Genomic DNA, 17,061 nt, shown 5'->3' on the forward strand with positions numbered 1-17,061 from the left:
GCACAACGAGCCCATGCGAGAAAGTGAGAATATTGAGAATGTGGTTAAGAGAATGGAGTTTAGTGTCTTTAATGGGGTTTAATGTGGAAAAACTGTAATATTGTACTAGCTTACAATAGCTGCCTCTGCCTCGCGTCTGCTGAACCTGTCAACATGAACCTTTAATTAGTGTGGTAGGCAGAAATGACTTCCTCTTTAACACGCTCTTCTGAGTGAGAGCGAAATTTTTCACTGTAACTATATGCACACGACACGCACAGAGCTCAAGTCTGTTCACTTACTGTTACAAGCCTACTGTGTTTCCTTTGATTCTGTGGAAAAGCTTGTATTTCTAGCAGCTTGTTTGAAGAAAAAAATCCTACATTGCTAATATATTTATACATGTTAAATCCATATAGATACATATCTGAGGAAAAATTGTTGGTCGGTGTGAGCAGTTTGTCTGCGATTCGCCTCGCTTTTTTGCATCGCGCTCAGTGTGAAACGCCCTTTATGAGGTTAGGTTAAAGCAGGGGTGTCAAACTCGCCCTGTGTCCCAATGTTCGTCCATCCTAAATAGTATGTGAGATTACAATAAGTGTGTCCCAAAGCATAGTATGTTGAAAAGAGTATGCCAAAAGTCCCCGGATGGTCTGCTATTTCAGGTCATTTTTTTGAAGTGTGGATCCGTGCACAGTTGCAGGGGTCACCACACTTGGTCCTGGAGGGCCGGTGTCCTGCAGAGTTAAGCTCCAACTTGCCTCAACACACATGGCTTGAAGTTTCAAGTATACCAAGAAAGACCTTGATTAGCTGGTTCGGGTGTGTTCTCTGCAGGACACCAGCCCAGGAACAAGTTTGGTGACCCCTGCTCTAATGGCTAAAATTGCCCACAATCCATTGCGCTTTGGCGAAGGATTCGGTCCAGAACTACAAAGTCGAATAAAACGCGTTAGAAAAACTACTAACGTGGCAGATGCGCGTGATCGACCGTTAGGTAGAGAGGTTTACAAAAAGGGGTTTGAGTTACTAATAATCAACATTTAACCTGGTAAAAAATATTTATTTATTGTTATCCGTGTTATATTTAATCTGCAACAGCAATGTGAACTTTTATAAACATCCATTTGGTCGTTAACTTTTAAATGCATCATTATGCAGAAAATATGAGCAGAATTCTACGCATGAAAGACCTGCCATTGGCAGATCAATGAGCTACTTCTTTTCTCTCCAATACAGTAGGAAGTTAAATTAAATTAAATGTGGAGGATGTTAACTGTGACAAGATGATTGACAGGCCAGTTTACAGTGACACCCAGCTAACAAAAAAAGGTCCCCAGGACGTCCCCTAAACGGCCTCTGCGAACGTCCCCCGGACGTCAACGTGTAGGGTCCCCTTGACGCCGAGCGGACGTTACAAGACGCCCTCCGGACTTTCACGAGGACGCTCACAGGACGCGGCAGCGCCATTCGGGACGCTTAGGGACTTTCGCTAAGTACTCTGAATGTCATTTTATTTTACTTTTAGGCTAATCAAAGACAACAGACACGTTGTATGGAGCAAAATACGTTTATTTTAATTGAACAATTGTAAAGTTGAGGTGCTCTTTCTCTCTCTGTGTGTGTGTGTGTGTGTGTGTGTGTGTGTGTGTGTGTGTGCGCGTCTCTGGTTGTCAGCTGTGGGTTTAGTCTGATGGCAATTCTTCCCGTTGTTTTATAACCTAAAACAACAAAATAAACACATTCATTAGTGTTATGATTGATTTAATATGTCTAGGACTACCATTTGTCCATTGAAAAAAGATTTGTAACTTTGTTGTTGACAATTTGGATTCAGACCAAGCGGTCCGAAATTTAGCGCACATATGAAGATAGGCCGTCCCAAATGAGCTTTTTTGCTCATATAGGTGTCTCAGTGTGTATTTTTACCATATGGAAATTCAATATTTAAGTTCAATATCTGTCAATATTACATACGTTTAATCAGTTTAGCTTTACATGCTAATGTTAGCTTCGAAAGTGTTCACAGCCTAACGAGCAGCTGTACACGACAGACAACTTCAGCAAACGTTTAAAAAGGTAAACTTTTCATAAAATGTAAGCATTACGAGATACACATTGGTTACAGTAGCTAATGTCCACAAATATAAAAGTATAAATACCTTTTCGACCGATGAAAGCTAAAACTCAAGGCCGTGTCTGAGGAAATCACCTGGAGAACCGTTAACGCAGCTGAGCGTTGCCATAGATATATGCTGCACGTGCCCTAAAGTGACGTCATTTGATCGACACTTGCTTGTGGCCTGTCTCCCAATGCGGCTATATTACACAATTTCTTTTTCTTTTTTTGGAGCTGCACGTGGTATAGCAGTCTTAAATGCAATAACTAAAATAATAATTTTCCTAAATAACTTTTCTTGTCGGCTTACCAACAGTTTAATATATAAATGGAAATAATTAATTTATTTATCTTACCTGTGTTATTTTCCTCTTTCTTTTCTTCATGTTTTCCTTGGCTGCATTCATCACTCTATAACATTCTTTAAGGGCTCCTGCAACCTTATTTTCTTCATGTATGGGGAATGCATAAACCTAATTGTAGCCTATTATATTATTGAAGGGTATCATGATTTTGATGTTTAAATGCTGAAAACAGACTCCTGATTTGATGACATTTTTAATTACAGAAGTTACTCCTATTTTCTTTTTCAAGAAATGAAAATTATTAATTTAACATTAACTTCAGTTTACAATGATTTCAAATAATACTATAGTAAATAATGAAGTGTCGCGCCCCGCAGTTCGAAGAATGAAACAAAGACTTGGAGTTTTGATGCCAGAAAAATTTGATTTTATTCGGCCGAAACAAAACCGAAGCTCTCTCTTCAGAAAAGCTTCTCGACTGTCCTTTGTCTTTGGTTTATATACAAGCCATTTAAGGCGGATTCTAATGTTAAGTCATATGCATACATTTCACTTGTGTATGTAATTCTATCTGTCCCAGAGGAGAAGAGACCCTCTAGAATTTGTTATGGTAAGGGGGAGAAAGCCCCCTCCTCATTTCTTCCAGATGTGCTTTGCCACGTACACATTTGGACACAAAGGCCTTCAGAATATATTGGCAGATTCACTAGATACTTTATAGGCAAAATTTACCTTGATTATGTCTAAGTAATTCTGATTAATATCAATAAAAATCCTCTACAATAATAATAATATCAATCTGCAAAACAAAAAAAAGTTGTTTTTGCATTTTGCATTCTACACTGTTAGACATTTCTGTAATTTCCACAGTTATTTACTGTGTATCACCCAGTATAATACTGCAAATTCCCTTTACAGTAAATAACTAATACCCTTTGCATCATGGGAATTTTCTGTGACGTCAGACCCTACATACAGAGACTTACTGTATTTTTTTTAAATTGCTGTATACTACTGTAACGGTCTCTTTGGCGCCATTATACTGAGGTCGTTTTTTTCCCCTCATTTCTTACATTTGGATTGACACAATTTGACCTGCACCGTGTCTATAACGCCGCAGCAGCTTGGGACTGACTACTGGATGTGTTACATCGCTTCTAATGATTGGAAAATCCATTTGTAGCCTACTTCGTGTCAGAAACAGCGCGAGCGCTTGGAGTACATCTGTACATCAGAAATATACCGGGGCATCACATTACTGTCCGCATCCACTGTAGATAATATATATAATGGGTTCTATGTTGTTTTTTTATCGAGTCGCGCCTCGCCGCGCCGCGCCACTCGCGTCCGAGAAAGACACGGAAGCATCGGGCAGCGCTGCGGGTTTTTCCCGGGGATGAACACGCGAGAGTGGGAGAGCTCCGGAGAACATCTACGCTGTGTGTCGATGCACTTTACGAGAGAAAAAGACCAGCAAGCAAGGTAAAAATATATGTACGTTTGTGTCAGATTTTTGCACACTAGTTTACCTAACATTAGTAACATTTACTCGTCAACATGGCGGTTACAGAACTTTACTATGGTAAACTGTGCTGTCGTTTCAAACGACTTTTGTCAGCTTATTGAATTAAGTTATCAAATTAAAAAAAATTTTAACGAGCAACGCTTATCTTATATTAACATTAGGTTAACTAATGTGAAATTTAGTTCAGGTGTTGGTAGTTAATGTTGGCCAGTAGCCTGAGAAAATAAAACCGTATGTTAGCTAGGTTAAACTAGTTTTATGGCTAGCTGCCTGTCTAGTTTTAGAATTAGTTTGTTAAATAATGCAATTTAAGAATTGTTGTTTAATGGAATTTAAGATTTACTGCATTTTTTTGTATTTGTGTTTTAAAGGCAACTGCAATGAAGCATCAAGAAAGACATGAGCAGGCCAGCCACCCTGAGACTGATAATTCATGGTAAGAGAACAACTATGGTTTTGAGAGATTTGTGTATTCTGTATGAGGTTTGCCTTTTAAAAGTGTGCTATTTCTTCTACTTGTTTTTCAGAGAAGACATTTCTGTCAAAGTGTATGGTGAGCAAAGATGGTGGTGATTTGGAGCAGCACCTGGGTTTTGCAGGCCGTTATGTATTCTTTGGCTGTTTGTCTTTTTTCCCCATTATGTTTCTGTTGCCTAAAGATTCTTTGTGAGGATAAATCACAACAAAATGCACTGCAAAACGTCCTAAGACAGGAGAAATGGTGAAGATGCACTGTTCCAGCATTGGAAGAGCGTATTTTTAAGTGTTTTACATGCAATGTTTTAAATAAAGAATTTGATATTTTGTAATTATTGTGTCTGTTTTAATTGAATGCCAGTAGTACCTATGTAGAAAATAAAATGAATTCTATATAAAAATGATAAAATCTAATGAAATCTATATTAAAATGAATGAATTACAGTAGTATACTGATAAATCAAATACAGTTTGCTACTGTAAGTCTTAATTACAGTAGCCAGTATGTTACTGTAAAAACCCTTTGAAATGTATAACAGTGTATTATCACAGTTAAAAAAGTGATTTTGTTTTAAGGAATAGGGTGAAGTCAGCTAAAATGGGCCTCGTTTTGGTAAATGACTTATAATACCATCAAATAAGCATAAGAACTAATATGCATATGCATAAGAACTAATTATATTTTTTATAAATTAGCATGGGTCTCTTAAATATGTATATATTTTTAAAATGTCAAAAAGTATAATTGTTTTAAAATTAAGAGAGTTAGAGTATCAGCAGGTACCTTCTTGAGCCACGGCACAACATTAAGTTAAAATGGGCCAATATAAAAAGAAAACAACACAGAGTCAATTTACTATTAAAAATAAAATTATTTCAGCCGAAATTACCTATGGTCTTTAGTGTGCCATAGCAACAGCACCATATGCATTTCATTAAATAGAAAGTTGAATGAATATTTCATTAAACAATGCAATTAAAAATGAACTGATCATGTTGTATAGGTGTGTGTTTCTGTGCAGTGGTGCCTTTTGTGTGCATGTACACTACCAGTCAAAAGTTTTTGAAAAGTAAAGAAGTCTCTGCTGCTCACCAAGCCTGCATTTATTTGATTCAAAGTACAGCAAAAACAGTAATATTTTGAAATATTTTTACTATTTACTACCGACTCCAAGCTTTTGAATGGTATATTGTATTATGTTACAAAAGCTTTTTATTTCAGATAAATGCTGATCTTTGGATCTTTCTATTCATCAAAGAATCCTGAAAAAAATTTACTCAACTGAATAAAAAAAAGTTTCTTGAACAGCAAATCAGAATATGTGACCCTGGACCACAAAACCAGTCTTAAGTCGCTGGGGTATATTTGTAGAAATAGCCAAAAATACATTGTATGGGTCAAAATTATTAATTTTTTATTTATTTTATTTTATTTTTTTAAGCCAAAAATCATTAGGACATTAAGTAAAGATCATGTTCCATGAATATATTTTGTAAATGTCCTATTGTAAATATGTCAAAACTTAATTTGAGTATATGCACTGATAAGGACTTCATTTGGACAACTTTAAAGGCGATTTTCTCAATATTTAGATTTTTTTGCACCCTCAGATTCACTGAAAAAAATGATTCATTGAATTTACTCAATTTTTTTAAGGTAAGTGCACAGCAAAAATATGTTGGGAGATTTGTCACCATGGGTGTTAAAATTAACACTTTCCGGGTGAACATACAGGTCCATCTTTGCTAGTGTTAAAACAACACTGACGAAAGTGTTTATTATACCAACACTGTGTTAGTGTTTAATTTTAATCACTAATGGTGGTAAGAAATTATTACTCGCAAGTATACACGTTTAACACTTTATGGTGATTAATCCTATACACCCAGTGTATTTATTTAATGTTGATTTAATGTAAATATTGTAAATACTTATTTTAAAATGGTAATGCAGATTAAAACATATACCTACACTGCAAATTTTAAAGAGTGAATTTAACTCCCTCAACTGGTGAACACTGCACCAATGTTCAGGTAAAAATATAAAAAAATAAACTCACAAAACAATACACTTTTACCATTTTTAATTGAAACATTGTAAATCTTTTTCCCTGAGAAAAATGTTTTCACATTCAATGCATGTAAAGAACATGTTCTTACAACAATTAAAACATCATAATGTCAAAGCAAATCAGTGAAAATACATATTCTTATTTGGTCCATATGTACACTTAATGTCATGAGGTTTATAATGCTTACATTTATCAGCTTAAACAACAGCATCCCATTCATTAGCATCCAGGCAGAATGCATGTTAATGCTAACTGAACAAAGTCTCTGCTAATGGTGTTTGGACCTTCTTGTAAAGAGTAGTTTTCAGCAAGACGAGATGTGTTTCTCTGCCGTTTTCAGCCAAGCAAGATACTCAACTCCCACTTGCAGCATCACAAAAGTGCTCCTGTAAAATAGGAGAAAAAACAAAAAGGATTATTTCACATCCATTTATCAGGTGAAATGTCAGGGACAAGTATCACTTACAATATAAGAATAGTTAACCCAAAACTGAAAATTCTGTCATCATTTATTTATACTCATGTGCTTCCACACCTGTAGGACCTTCTGTCTTCAGAGGAACACAAAAAAATAGATATTTTGAATAATCAACAGAAGAAACTGTCATACATGGCATCTGTGGAAAGGCATGAGTACAAGTAAACATTTACTGTTCACTTATGGTTGGACTCCTACCAACATGAATGCACATAAATGGGACGGAACATAAATGACAATGCAAGCATACCAAAAACTTACATTTGATGCGTTTTTTTACAAAACATTTTTAGAAGGAGATCAGACTCTTTATTATTATTGTTTAATAATCAAAAAAATTAAGCATGACAATCAATAATCTTAAAATATGCAATTGTGGCTTACCCATGTCTCTGGTATGTGTCCTAACAAAGCTCTTCTCATTCCACTTAATGTATTGGTGGCTTCATACTCTTCAAGCACATCATCTCCTTTCGATTTTTCTGTTAAACCAGCATGAACCATCTGTAACAATATTAAAGGAACAGTTAACTTAAAATTGTAATTCCAAACCTATAGGATTCACATTTGCTGAACACAAAACATGTTCATGCTTTAAAAAAAGATAATAAAGTGTCTAAAGTAGTTTATGCGACTCGTGCCATATTCCAAGACTTGTGAGGGCACAAAATCACTTTGAATGACTAACAATTTAACTCACTCAGTGTTTTCCTTGAGAAGACCAACTTCCCTCTCTGCTCCGCATCTCCAGTGAAAGAAAATGTCTCTCTGAGAAAGGTTTATAGCACACAACACATAAATATCGCTATTAATCAATATGTGATGTAATAAAACACAAATTGAAAAATGAGGTAAAACACTTACTTCTTATGTTTCCCCTGTTAAAAGTGGCTTCCGCGTCAGTGCATAGCCATTCAAATGCATCTGTGAGAAACGTTTAGGCTCGTTTAGGCGCACACAGCATAACAATATCGTCATAAAGTAATATTATTTTATAAAATACAAAATGTAAATGAGGTTAAACACAACAGTTAAACACTGTTTTCCATGATAAAACCAATTTGCCCGTCTTCTCCGCATCATGAGTGAAGAAAAATATCTCTCTGAGAAAAAGTTTGTGTACACATCAAACAAATATCGCTATAAATCAATATGATGTTGTGAAATGCATATAACTTAAATGAGATAAAACACTTAACTTTCGGCGTTTCCCTTTTAAAAAGAAACGTCCTTGTCTGGTCCGCCTCGCAAGTGGAAGAAATGTCTTTAAAAAAAGTTTAGGCGCACACACCTCATAAATATCGCTATAAAACGATATGATATTACAAAACACATATTGTGAGTAAGATTAAACACTTAATTTCGCTGTTTTCCGTCCTCATATGCTCCGCATCGCGAGTCTAAGAAAATGGCGTCTTTGAAAAATATTCCAGATGGGTCAAGCGCGCACACGAGCAAATGTCCCGGATGTCACTAATAACGCTCAACAGAGTTAATAAGGGTAATTCTCCGTATTTACACCGGCCAGAGAGCGCTGTTTACACTAGCTAGTGTTAATCCCCTAAAGTTCAACACCACAACCTTAACACTTTACTCTAAAAATCCTTAAAACTAGGATTTCAACACTGGAGATTTTGCTGTGTGGTTGCAATCAATTTATTTGAGCTACATTTAAATAAACAAATTTAGTTGACTAACTTTCAACATATTTTTTTTAATTAAATGTAGCTAAAATAAATTGTTTGCGACCACTTACTTTAAACAATTTTTTTCAGTGTTCCAGATTTTCAAACAGTTGTATCTCAGCCAAATATTGTCCTATCCTAACAAATGGAAAGCTTATTAATTGAGATTTATACATCATCTGAAAGATGAATATTGAAAAATTGACACTTATGACTGGTTTTGTGGTCCAGGGTCACATATGAGAATGATTTCTGAAGGATCATGTGACTAGAGTAAGGATGCTGAAAATGTAGCTTTGATCACAGGAATAAATTACATTTTAAAATATATTCAAATAGAAAACAGTTATTTTAAATAGCAAAAATATTTTAAAATTTTACTGTTTTTGCTGTACTTTGGATCAAATAAATGCAGGCTTGGTGAACAGAAGAGACTTCTTTAAAAACATTAAAAATATCAGTGTTCAAAAACTTTTGACTGTGTATGTATTTTTTTTTTAAGACTAGATTTTGTGTGCATACATATCTAGGCCTATAAACCTATTTTCACCCTCAATTTCTGTGTAAAAAATGTGTGTATGCAGCCCATTTTAGCTTAACCAGCCATTTCTAAAATGACCCTTTTCACAAAAACCGAAGTTTCTTTCATTAAATTAAACTTTTTTTTTATTTGAAAGGGCATGTCAAAACATTGTTCAAAAACCTTTGCTTTGTTGGTAAGCATACTTATAATTGCTTTAGTACCCTTATTAGTGATGAATGAAATTTACTATGTGGCTTACAATTTCTCTGACAAGCTTCATGTAACACTCAGTACATCAGCCCGCCTTAAGAAACTCAGACCAATCTAAATTATTGTTACATGTCAACAAGTTGAAGAAACAATACAAGATAAGTTATTATGACTGGCTATAAAAATTAAGAGATATGACTACAATATTTGACCCATTTTACCTGATAGCCCATTTTAGCTGACTTCACCCTACCCTTTAAAATCCAATATGAGTTTATATTTTAGTTCAAATTTGTCAACTCTCTTTGTCTGAGTTGCAAGGTGTCAGGTCTGATAAAAGCCCACGCATGGGCGACTGGATTTTTCAAGTGTTGTTATGGTAATGGAAGATGAGGGACGAAACAGGGACGTTCGCAAACTGGCTCGGACGAATGTCCTCCGAACGTCAAAAAGAGGACCAAATGCGGACGTCCTCAAAACGTCCGCCCGCGAACGTTACAAAGCGGACGTACTGCGGACCTAAACGGACGTCCGGGGACGTCCCCTGTTTGCTGCAGGGTGCGTGTAACAGTTGCGACAGAGCGGTCCGTCAAAGATGCAGTTGTGTGACGTGATAGTATGTCCCAAAGCTTGCCTACTCTTCTACTACTTTTTCTTCACCAAAAGAGTACATACTTTAAGGGCGTAGTATAAGTAGGCAGTAGGCACATTGGCAGGGACGGACTGGGAGCAAAAAACGGCCCTGGATTTTCTCCCAAATAGGCCCATCACAACTACAAACAGCCGCTACTATCTCACAATATTACAGCAATCCTGTCGCATTTATGACAAATAACATCACAATACCCATGGTGACCCTGCTGACAAAAACAATAGAAACCATCACAGAAATTCTAATGATTTCCACTACAAATACCATTACAAATATTACAAACCATCAACTTTTAACCATTAAAACCATTAAGTAATGGTTCCTGTAGTGTTTTTTGGGACATATTACATTAGGATTTAGTGTGTTTTTTGTTTTGTTTTTTAAAGCCACCAATAGAAGGCGACCAATTACCAGCAGAGACCAACAGGCACTATTACAGTTTCCATTAAAACCAATGACAGTTTCATTATAACCAGTAAAACCATTACAAATTATACGATGGTTTCTCTTTTTTTTTTTTATTATTATTATTATTGTTTTTTTTTCAGCAGGAGATTGTAATAAATGTATTAGGCTACTAAATTTCTTGAAATCTACATTTTAAAAAAAGCATAACGCAAAATGGATATGACAATGATAAACATATATCTAGAATCGCTGCTGTGAATGAATTGCCAGACAATGCGGAGTGATAATAACAGTGAACGTTCGGACTAGGGGTGCAAGGATTTTACTATAGTGCTCATAGGCTACATGCTACATGAGAGAGGAGGGCAAAGGTAACCTAACTGTTCGCTTTTTTCTTCTTCTTTTAGCTTCTTCCAACTGCCTTTATCTTCACGTTTTTTGCTTGCCATCACGAGCCCATTTCGTGTTAGTTTCGTTTTCTTATAAACAAAAATAGATTGCATTAGCGCCCCCTTTTGTCGGCCGTCAATGTCACTTAATTTGACACTTTTTCTTTGATGGTGAACCAGCCAGGCCGACGGCTGTAACCCTGCACATTGGGACGCAGCATCAGTTCCTGGAGGGTCACAGCCTTGCAGAGTTTAGATTCAACCCTAATTTAATTCACCTGATCCAGCTAATCAAGTCCATCAGGCTTTTTTGAAAACTGCAGTATGTGGGTTGCAGCAGGGTTTGAACTAAACTCTGCAGGGCTGAAACTCTCCAGGAACTGAGTTTGACACCCCTGGGTTGAAGTGAGACTTCAGGGTGTGTGTCAGATAGTGGTGAGTAGCATTAGAGCATCTGCTCTGTCTTCCTCTCTCTGTCATATCGGGGTTTTTTTGTTTTGTTTTGTTTTTTTTTAATGACAGGCTTTTAATACAGTTCACCAGCTTCCTGACAGTTCTTCTATAAAGTTAGCACCTCCATGTAAGGTGGTGTGGCTTAATGGTTTCAGATCTGAACTTAAAAAGTAGACTGACTTGGACTGACAATACAGCTCTGCTAAGCATAAAGGGTGGAAGTTGGCTGTACTAATAGCCTGTATTGGCTTGTGTGGTCTGTCTTTAAATGCAGCCATTTAACCACAAGTTTCAGAAACCTTAAAATGTGTGAACAATGTGAGAATGTTCAAAGCAGCAGCACATTTAGAGCACAAGCCCTCAAAGAGATTTCAAGCAGTCTCATTTGAAAAAGAAACTTGTTTGCTTTATAAAGAACAATATAAGTTGACAATGAATTATTTATTTGTTAAGTCTAGTGCAAACTGACTAGCATGTTACAGTGCACATCAGTCGGCAGAACACTGAAAAACAAGTGCTAAATATTTACTACAGAGAATATTTAGTATAGAGGGCCGCAGGTATTTTACCGATCTCAGTGGTTACTGAGGTTAGTTTCTACATGAACATACATATTGAGTCATTTCTCCTGATTAACTCTGTGAGAAGCTGAAGTGTTTAGTGAGACAGGGGAGGGATCAGTGAAATGCGGAACTGTTGTAGTTCTGTTCTCACCGAGCTAGCTGCAGAGGTAGATATCACACACATCGATCAATGAAAGAACAGACATGCTGAGACTACTGCTTGATTTTACACTTGGTAAACAGTTTTTAAATTGATACCATTTAATTTATTATTATTTTAAATGATATTCACTGTTTTAAATGACTAAATAATCATTAATATAAATGAGAAGGTTCCTATTGGCAGTACCTTTTTGGTACCTTAAAGGTACATATTAGTACTTAAAGTGTACATATTTGAACCTAATAGGTACAAAAGTGTACCTTTTGAAAAGGTACCGCCCCAGTGACAGCTTTTGTACCTTTATTTCTGAGAGTATATATGTGTATGTATATGTATATGTGTGGGTGGGGGGATCTTGGTAGCACTGTTGTCCTGCATACGAAGCAGTTTTTATTGAAAACAATTTTGTCATATTTGTGTTATCAAAAAAAAAAAAAAAATGTTAAGACAGAAAAAAACTTTATTTATCTATATAAAATCTTTGTGATAAATTGTTTTCTAATGAAAGAACTCCCTTATGTTTTCTCTTTGACAGTCATGGTTTTGAATGATTACCTGGTGACTGGTGAGTGATCCTCTCAATGTCGCAAAAGCTTTGATAAGCATCTCTATTATTGATAAAGGGATAGTTAACTCAAATTTTAGCTAATCTGAATTATTTTGTTTTGTTTTCTTTTCTTTGGAATACAAAAAGAGAAATGAGAAAAAGGAGAAATTCTGAAGACTTTGCTGGTCATTTTTTCCATGCAGTTACAATGAAAGTTTACTTTTTAAGCTTTCAAGCACATTAGCTGTCCATACATGTATTTTGTGTACCTTTGTGTGAGGATCATACTGAAATTTAAGTCGTCATAAACTGAATAAGCTGTTAACTGATTACTAAGTCAGAACTTGAGAATTGCGTCAGTCAGATTCTTGAGTAAATCATTCAAGAGAAGTTCCTAAACGTCATTTCAGGAGGAGAGAACCCATCCAATATTTCAAATAACTTCCGGGGGATGTAAGCAGCTGCACACTTTGCTACAGCATCAGCTGTTTTGGCATCCCTCCACCTCCCCAACTTTACCAATACTCCTCTCCCAAACATTAGTAGACCCACGTGTATATCTTAGCTCAAGTTGAGGCTGCTTCCTTGAGCCCCTCCACTGTGGACAGCAAGCCAAATACATTTAACCTTAATAGCGTATAGATTATATGGCAAACAAACTTGTGAAAGCTCTTTTGTGAATCAACAATTTAATCAAATGGAACAAACTGTTCTTTCACTTCTAAATTATTAACAGAACAGGCAGGAGATTTTTTTTGTTCCACAGAAGAAAATAAGTTGTACAGGTTTGCCTTGAAATGAGGGTGTGTACATGTTACAGGGTAACAGAATGTTCATATTTAGGTGAACTATCCCTTTAAAGCAGACAGCAGGTTGTTTTATTTGAGAATATGTGAGTTGATATTTGCTTAATTTTCTCTGTTTAACAGGAGATCGAAACATCAGTTTGGTCAATGGTTTAGATGCCTGCTCGGGAAGAGTTGAGATCCACAATAATGGCACATGGTGGACAGTGTGTGGTGACTCCTGGGACATTGATGATGCTGCTGTGGTGTGTAGACAGTTGGGATGTGGAAGAGCTATTATTGCAGATGGCCAGGCTCTTTTTGGGGTAGGGGATCTTCACGTCAACTGTAAGGGAAAAGAGTTTTCCACCACACAGTGCTTTCATCAAAGGAATGAAAATAATTGTCCTCAGAGTAATAATGCTGGAGTCATATGTTCAGGTATGAGGATTTAGTTTTTCCCTATCAAAATTTAAATTTTCAAGAGTGCTAGTATACTCTGTAATCTGTGACAAAAATCTTACAAAAAAAAAAAAAAAAAAAACTGTGACATTTACAGTAAAATACCAGCAGATGTGGTTGCCAGAACTTTACCATAAAAAATAAGGTAGCAGCATTTTAGGCTTTACAGACTCAACTTAAATTCACAGTAAAAAAATAAATAAATAAAATCAGTTTTATACCATTGTAATACACTGATAACCACTAAAATCAGGTGGTAATGAGAAAGTCACATGATGAGGAGGGAATACTAATATGCAGAAGGTGCACACTCACAGTGTCATTCACACAAACACTAAACACCATCATGGTAACACACATGATACTAAAATAATGCAACAAACATTAATTTATCAACATTAGATGTAAAATAAAACCCTAATGTACACAACTGATAAGAAAAAACTAAGAAGAAACATCAAATGTGAAGTGTCTTGCAGGGAATTCTGGGGATGTCAATTTATGTTTTTTTTTACTGTAAATGATACAATGACTTGTTCTTTTTCACTTCCAAAACCATAATTTTAACAGTATTTTACTGTAAAATCACATTAAATGTTATCACATTTATTACACGTATATAGTACAGAAACGTACTATTAACCGATGAACAGGTTTTTACTGTAGCATTTTTACAGTATTTTACTTTTAAAATTATGAACAGTTTTTACAGTGTAGTTTAATAGTACTGGGTTTGAGACAGACTGTCAGACTGTGTATTAGTTGTGGAGGGTTTTCAGGAATTATTTTAGTAGGTTACCGTTACAGTATGCCAGCAGGTGACAACAAGCGACTGTCTTTATTCGCAATCATATTTGTGAAATTTCAGTGAGATTTTTTTCTGGGCAAATCTCCATTGTTCATTGTCAATAATAGTGATGAATTAAGCACAGCTCACACAGAAATCACTTTCAAACCAAGCAGCTTTCTGCTGGTCAGGTCAGCAGAATTGCATTTCCATGAGCGAAACCTATATTGTACATAGGAAAATATTCCCTCATGCGAAAATCCTGATAGCACAGATTCAGCAAAATTTTGCATAGCAACAATAAATGTGACCGCACCTTGATTCATAAGCGAACTGAATAATCAGTTAAAACAATTAGCTGAAAAATATGGAATCATTCGGCCATTCTGAAGATAGGGTGTACTCTTGTTAATGCATTATAAATCTCTCCTTCAGCTTCTTCAGTTATTATCATCGGTGCTGTGGTAACAGCTTTACTGCTCATATCATGTGCACTGCTAATCATTTTCCTGGTGAGGAGGAGACAAAAACAAAAGAAAATCCAAATATGCTCCCATTCAAAAGGTGAGAATTAGTTCAATAACTTCCTTTACCTTTACTTAGGACGCCTGCAAATATCAATGCTCAAACATCTTACCACAATAATAAAACTTTTTTTTCCCAATGTACTTTGTATCTCAAGATGCAGTTAATATGCGAGATGTGCTCCATAATGACCAGAATGAAGACAATGCTGAGGATGACTATGAGGTTGTAGATATGGATGATGGTGATCATAAAGATGTAAACTCTGACTCTGATCAGGATTATGGTAATGTATCTCAGGATGACTCTGAAGCAGACTACGTCAATATGGAAAAAGATGATTCAGAACAAGACTATGTCAATGTCGATATTACAGAACACAGAAGTACACTGGACAATAACTATGAAGATTTATGAAAGCTATTTGATGGAAAATATTACTGGATTTCAATTTTTCACAAAATAAAGGACCTAGGACCTTCTGAATGGATAGCAGCACTAAATACCAGAAAACAGTCCATTAACACACAAAAGTGCCACACAAGAACCGAGCCAGAATTGCCAGACAAGGAACAAACTAAGTCAGCAGTGAATTGTTCATTATATCCAATCATCAGTGTCCAAGTATGAATAATGCTTTGTATATGAAGAGAACAAAGACTCTTTGGACATTATTAAGCACTAATATTAAATAAGAGACTTATGAATTCTCTAAAAATCTCTGTAATGTGAGTGTGGATTCTCTTTTCCTGTAGCAAAGTATCAGTTTGTCTATTTCTCTGAAAATGGTGGCACTAGAAAATTATCAGTTGTTAACAGAGCTTTAGCAACAAGTTTGAACATTTATTTGTAGCGGTGAAGTGTTTTTGACAGCTTTTCAAGGCGTGTTATATAAAGAAGCAAGCAATAAGGAACCTCGAAGAGAGAAAGAAGTAGCTGTATCCATTCACAGTGTGACAACTACCTACAACCCCTGTGCTGTGTGTCTTCCTCTTTCGTTGATGTTATTGTTAGACACCCACTAATGAGTTACTGTTACTGTGTGATGTCTGCCTTTTATTATGACTGCCCATTGGACACCTAAATAATGTTTAAGCAACAGTTTAATATATGTTTGTACTCTGCACAAGTTTTCTTTGTATATAACTGTTGTATTATAAAATTGCAACTGCAAATACACTGTAAATCTGTTTTTATATCTCTGGATTAAGGAAGTGTGAAGATGTTCACAGTCTCTGCACTCTGTGTCCAAAAGGGCACTTCCTCAAATCTGCTTTGCATTTTAATCACTGTATTAACTCATTCTGAGAACAGAGCTATTCTCCAAATGTGTTAAAAATGCATCCGGCTAAATCAGGAAAACCCACTGAATGCTACTCTTTAACTCCATTTCAGAGTACTGCATATCTGATGTGGTTTCTTAATTCCCTTTTGTCATTTCAATCACATGTAGACAGTTTGTTTCACTTTGCAGAGATCATTTAATATTTGGCATATGACATCATTCCATCTCTCTTTCTTTTATAGATGTAAATTAAACATAAACTCTAAACTTGAAGCATTGGCTTACCGTATTTGATGTCAGTGACGAAATACAGCATACCAGCAGGGGTTTGATGTCAAACAGACAATTCCTGACCCCCACATGAAAACAGTGAGGGTCAGATGCTCTTTTAAAAAGCCACATTTTACTGATATTTAGCACTAAGCAATTTTGGACTTTAACCCTTTCACACCTGAGTTTAAAATATTTTAGCTGAGCCCCCAGCGTGAGTTTTTTTAGGCGACCGTTATTTTAGAATGTATAGCCTTATTGTTTCCATGGCGACGCGTCATGCTTGTTGTTACGGGGCTGACGAGACGAGAGGCGTGCGGATCCATGTGCAGGCTTTTATTAGGCAGAGACGTGGTCATAACAGGCAGGGTCAAACAATGGCAAACAGGTATGGCAGGG

General features: G+C 36.0%; 1 protein-coding gene and 2 long non-coding RNA genes across 4 annotated transcripts; 2 read left to right on the forward strand and 1 right to left on the reverse strand.

Annotated features, from left to right (window-relative positions):
* The first annotated feature begins 1,613 nt into the window (after positions 1 to 1,613).
* LOC131536890 (uncharacterized) lies at positions 1,614 to 4,690 on the forward strand. The gene is made up of 3 exons (XR_009270116.1): positions 1,614 to 3,885; positions 4,300 to 4,364; positions 4,456 to 4,690. It is a non-coding gene; the product is annotated as an uncharacterized LOC131536890 (long non-coding RNA).
* Positions 4,691 to 6,480: 1,790 nt separating this feature from the next.
* LOC131536889 (uncharacterized) lies at positions 6,481 to 9,015 on the reverse strand. Its single transcript, XR_009270115.1, has 4 exons — positions 7,820 to 9,015; positions 7,656 to 7,723; positions 7,340 to 7,459; positions 6,481 to 6,863 (listed from the first exon to the last, which is right to left on the reverse strand). It is a non-coding gene; the product is annotated as an uncharacterized LOC131536889 (long non-coding RNA).
* Positions 9,016 to 11,160: 2,145 nt separating this feature from the next.
* Positions 11,161 to 16,641, forward strand: LOC131536887 (scavenger receptor cysteine-rich type 1 protein M130). Of its 2 annotated transcripts, none has more exons than XM_058770061.1 (5): positions 11,161 to 11,257; positions 12,537 to 12,566; positions 13,478 to 13,774; positions 15,018 to 15,146; positions 15,265 to 16,640. In XM_058770061.1, exons 2-5 carry the CDS (start codon positions 12,539 to 12,541, stop codon positions 15,522 to 15,524), a joined length of 714 nt encoding a protein of 237 aa, XP_058626044.1. In that variant the 5' UTR covers positions 11,161 to 11,257; positions 12,537 to 12,538; the 3' UTR covers positions 15,525 to 16,640. The 2 variants fall into 2 exon arrangements, with proteins under 2 accessions (XP_058626044.1, XP_058626043.1); XM_058770060.1 differs by lacking the exon at positions 11,161 to 11,257 and adding an exon at positions 11,966 to 12,073 and having other exon boundaries at positions 15,265 to 16,641.
* Positions 16,642 to 17,061: the final 420 nt, after the last annotated feature.

This window comes from Onychostoma macrolepis, chromosome 03 (assembly GCF_012432095.1).
Source record: "Onychostoma macrolepis isolate SWU-2019 chromosome 03, ASM1243209v1, whole genome shotgun sequence".
Taxonomy (NCBI): Eukaryota; Metazoa; Chordata; class Actinopteri; order Cypriniformes; family Cyprinidae; genus Onychostoma; species Onychostoma macrolepis.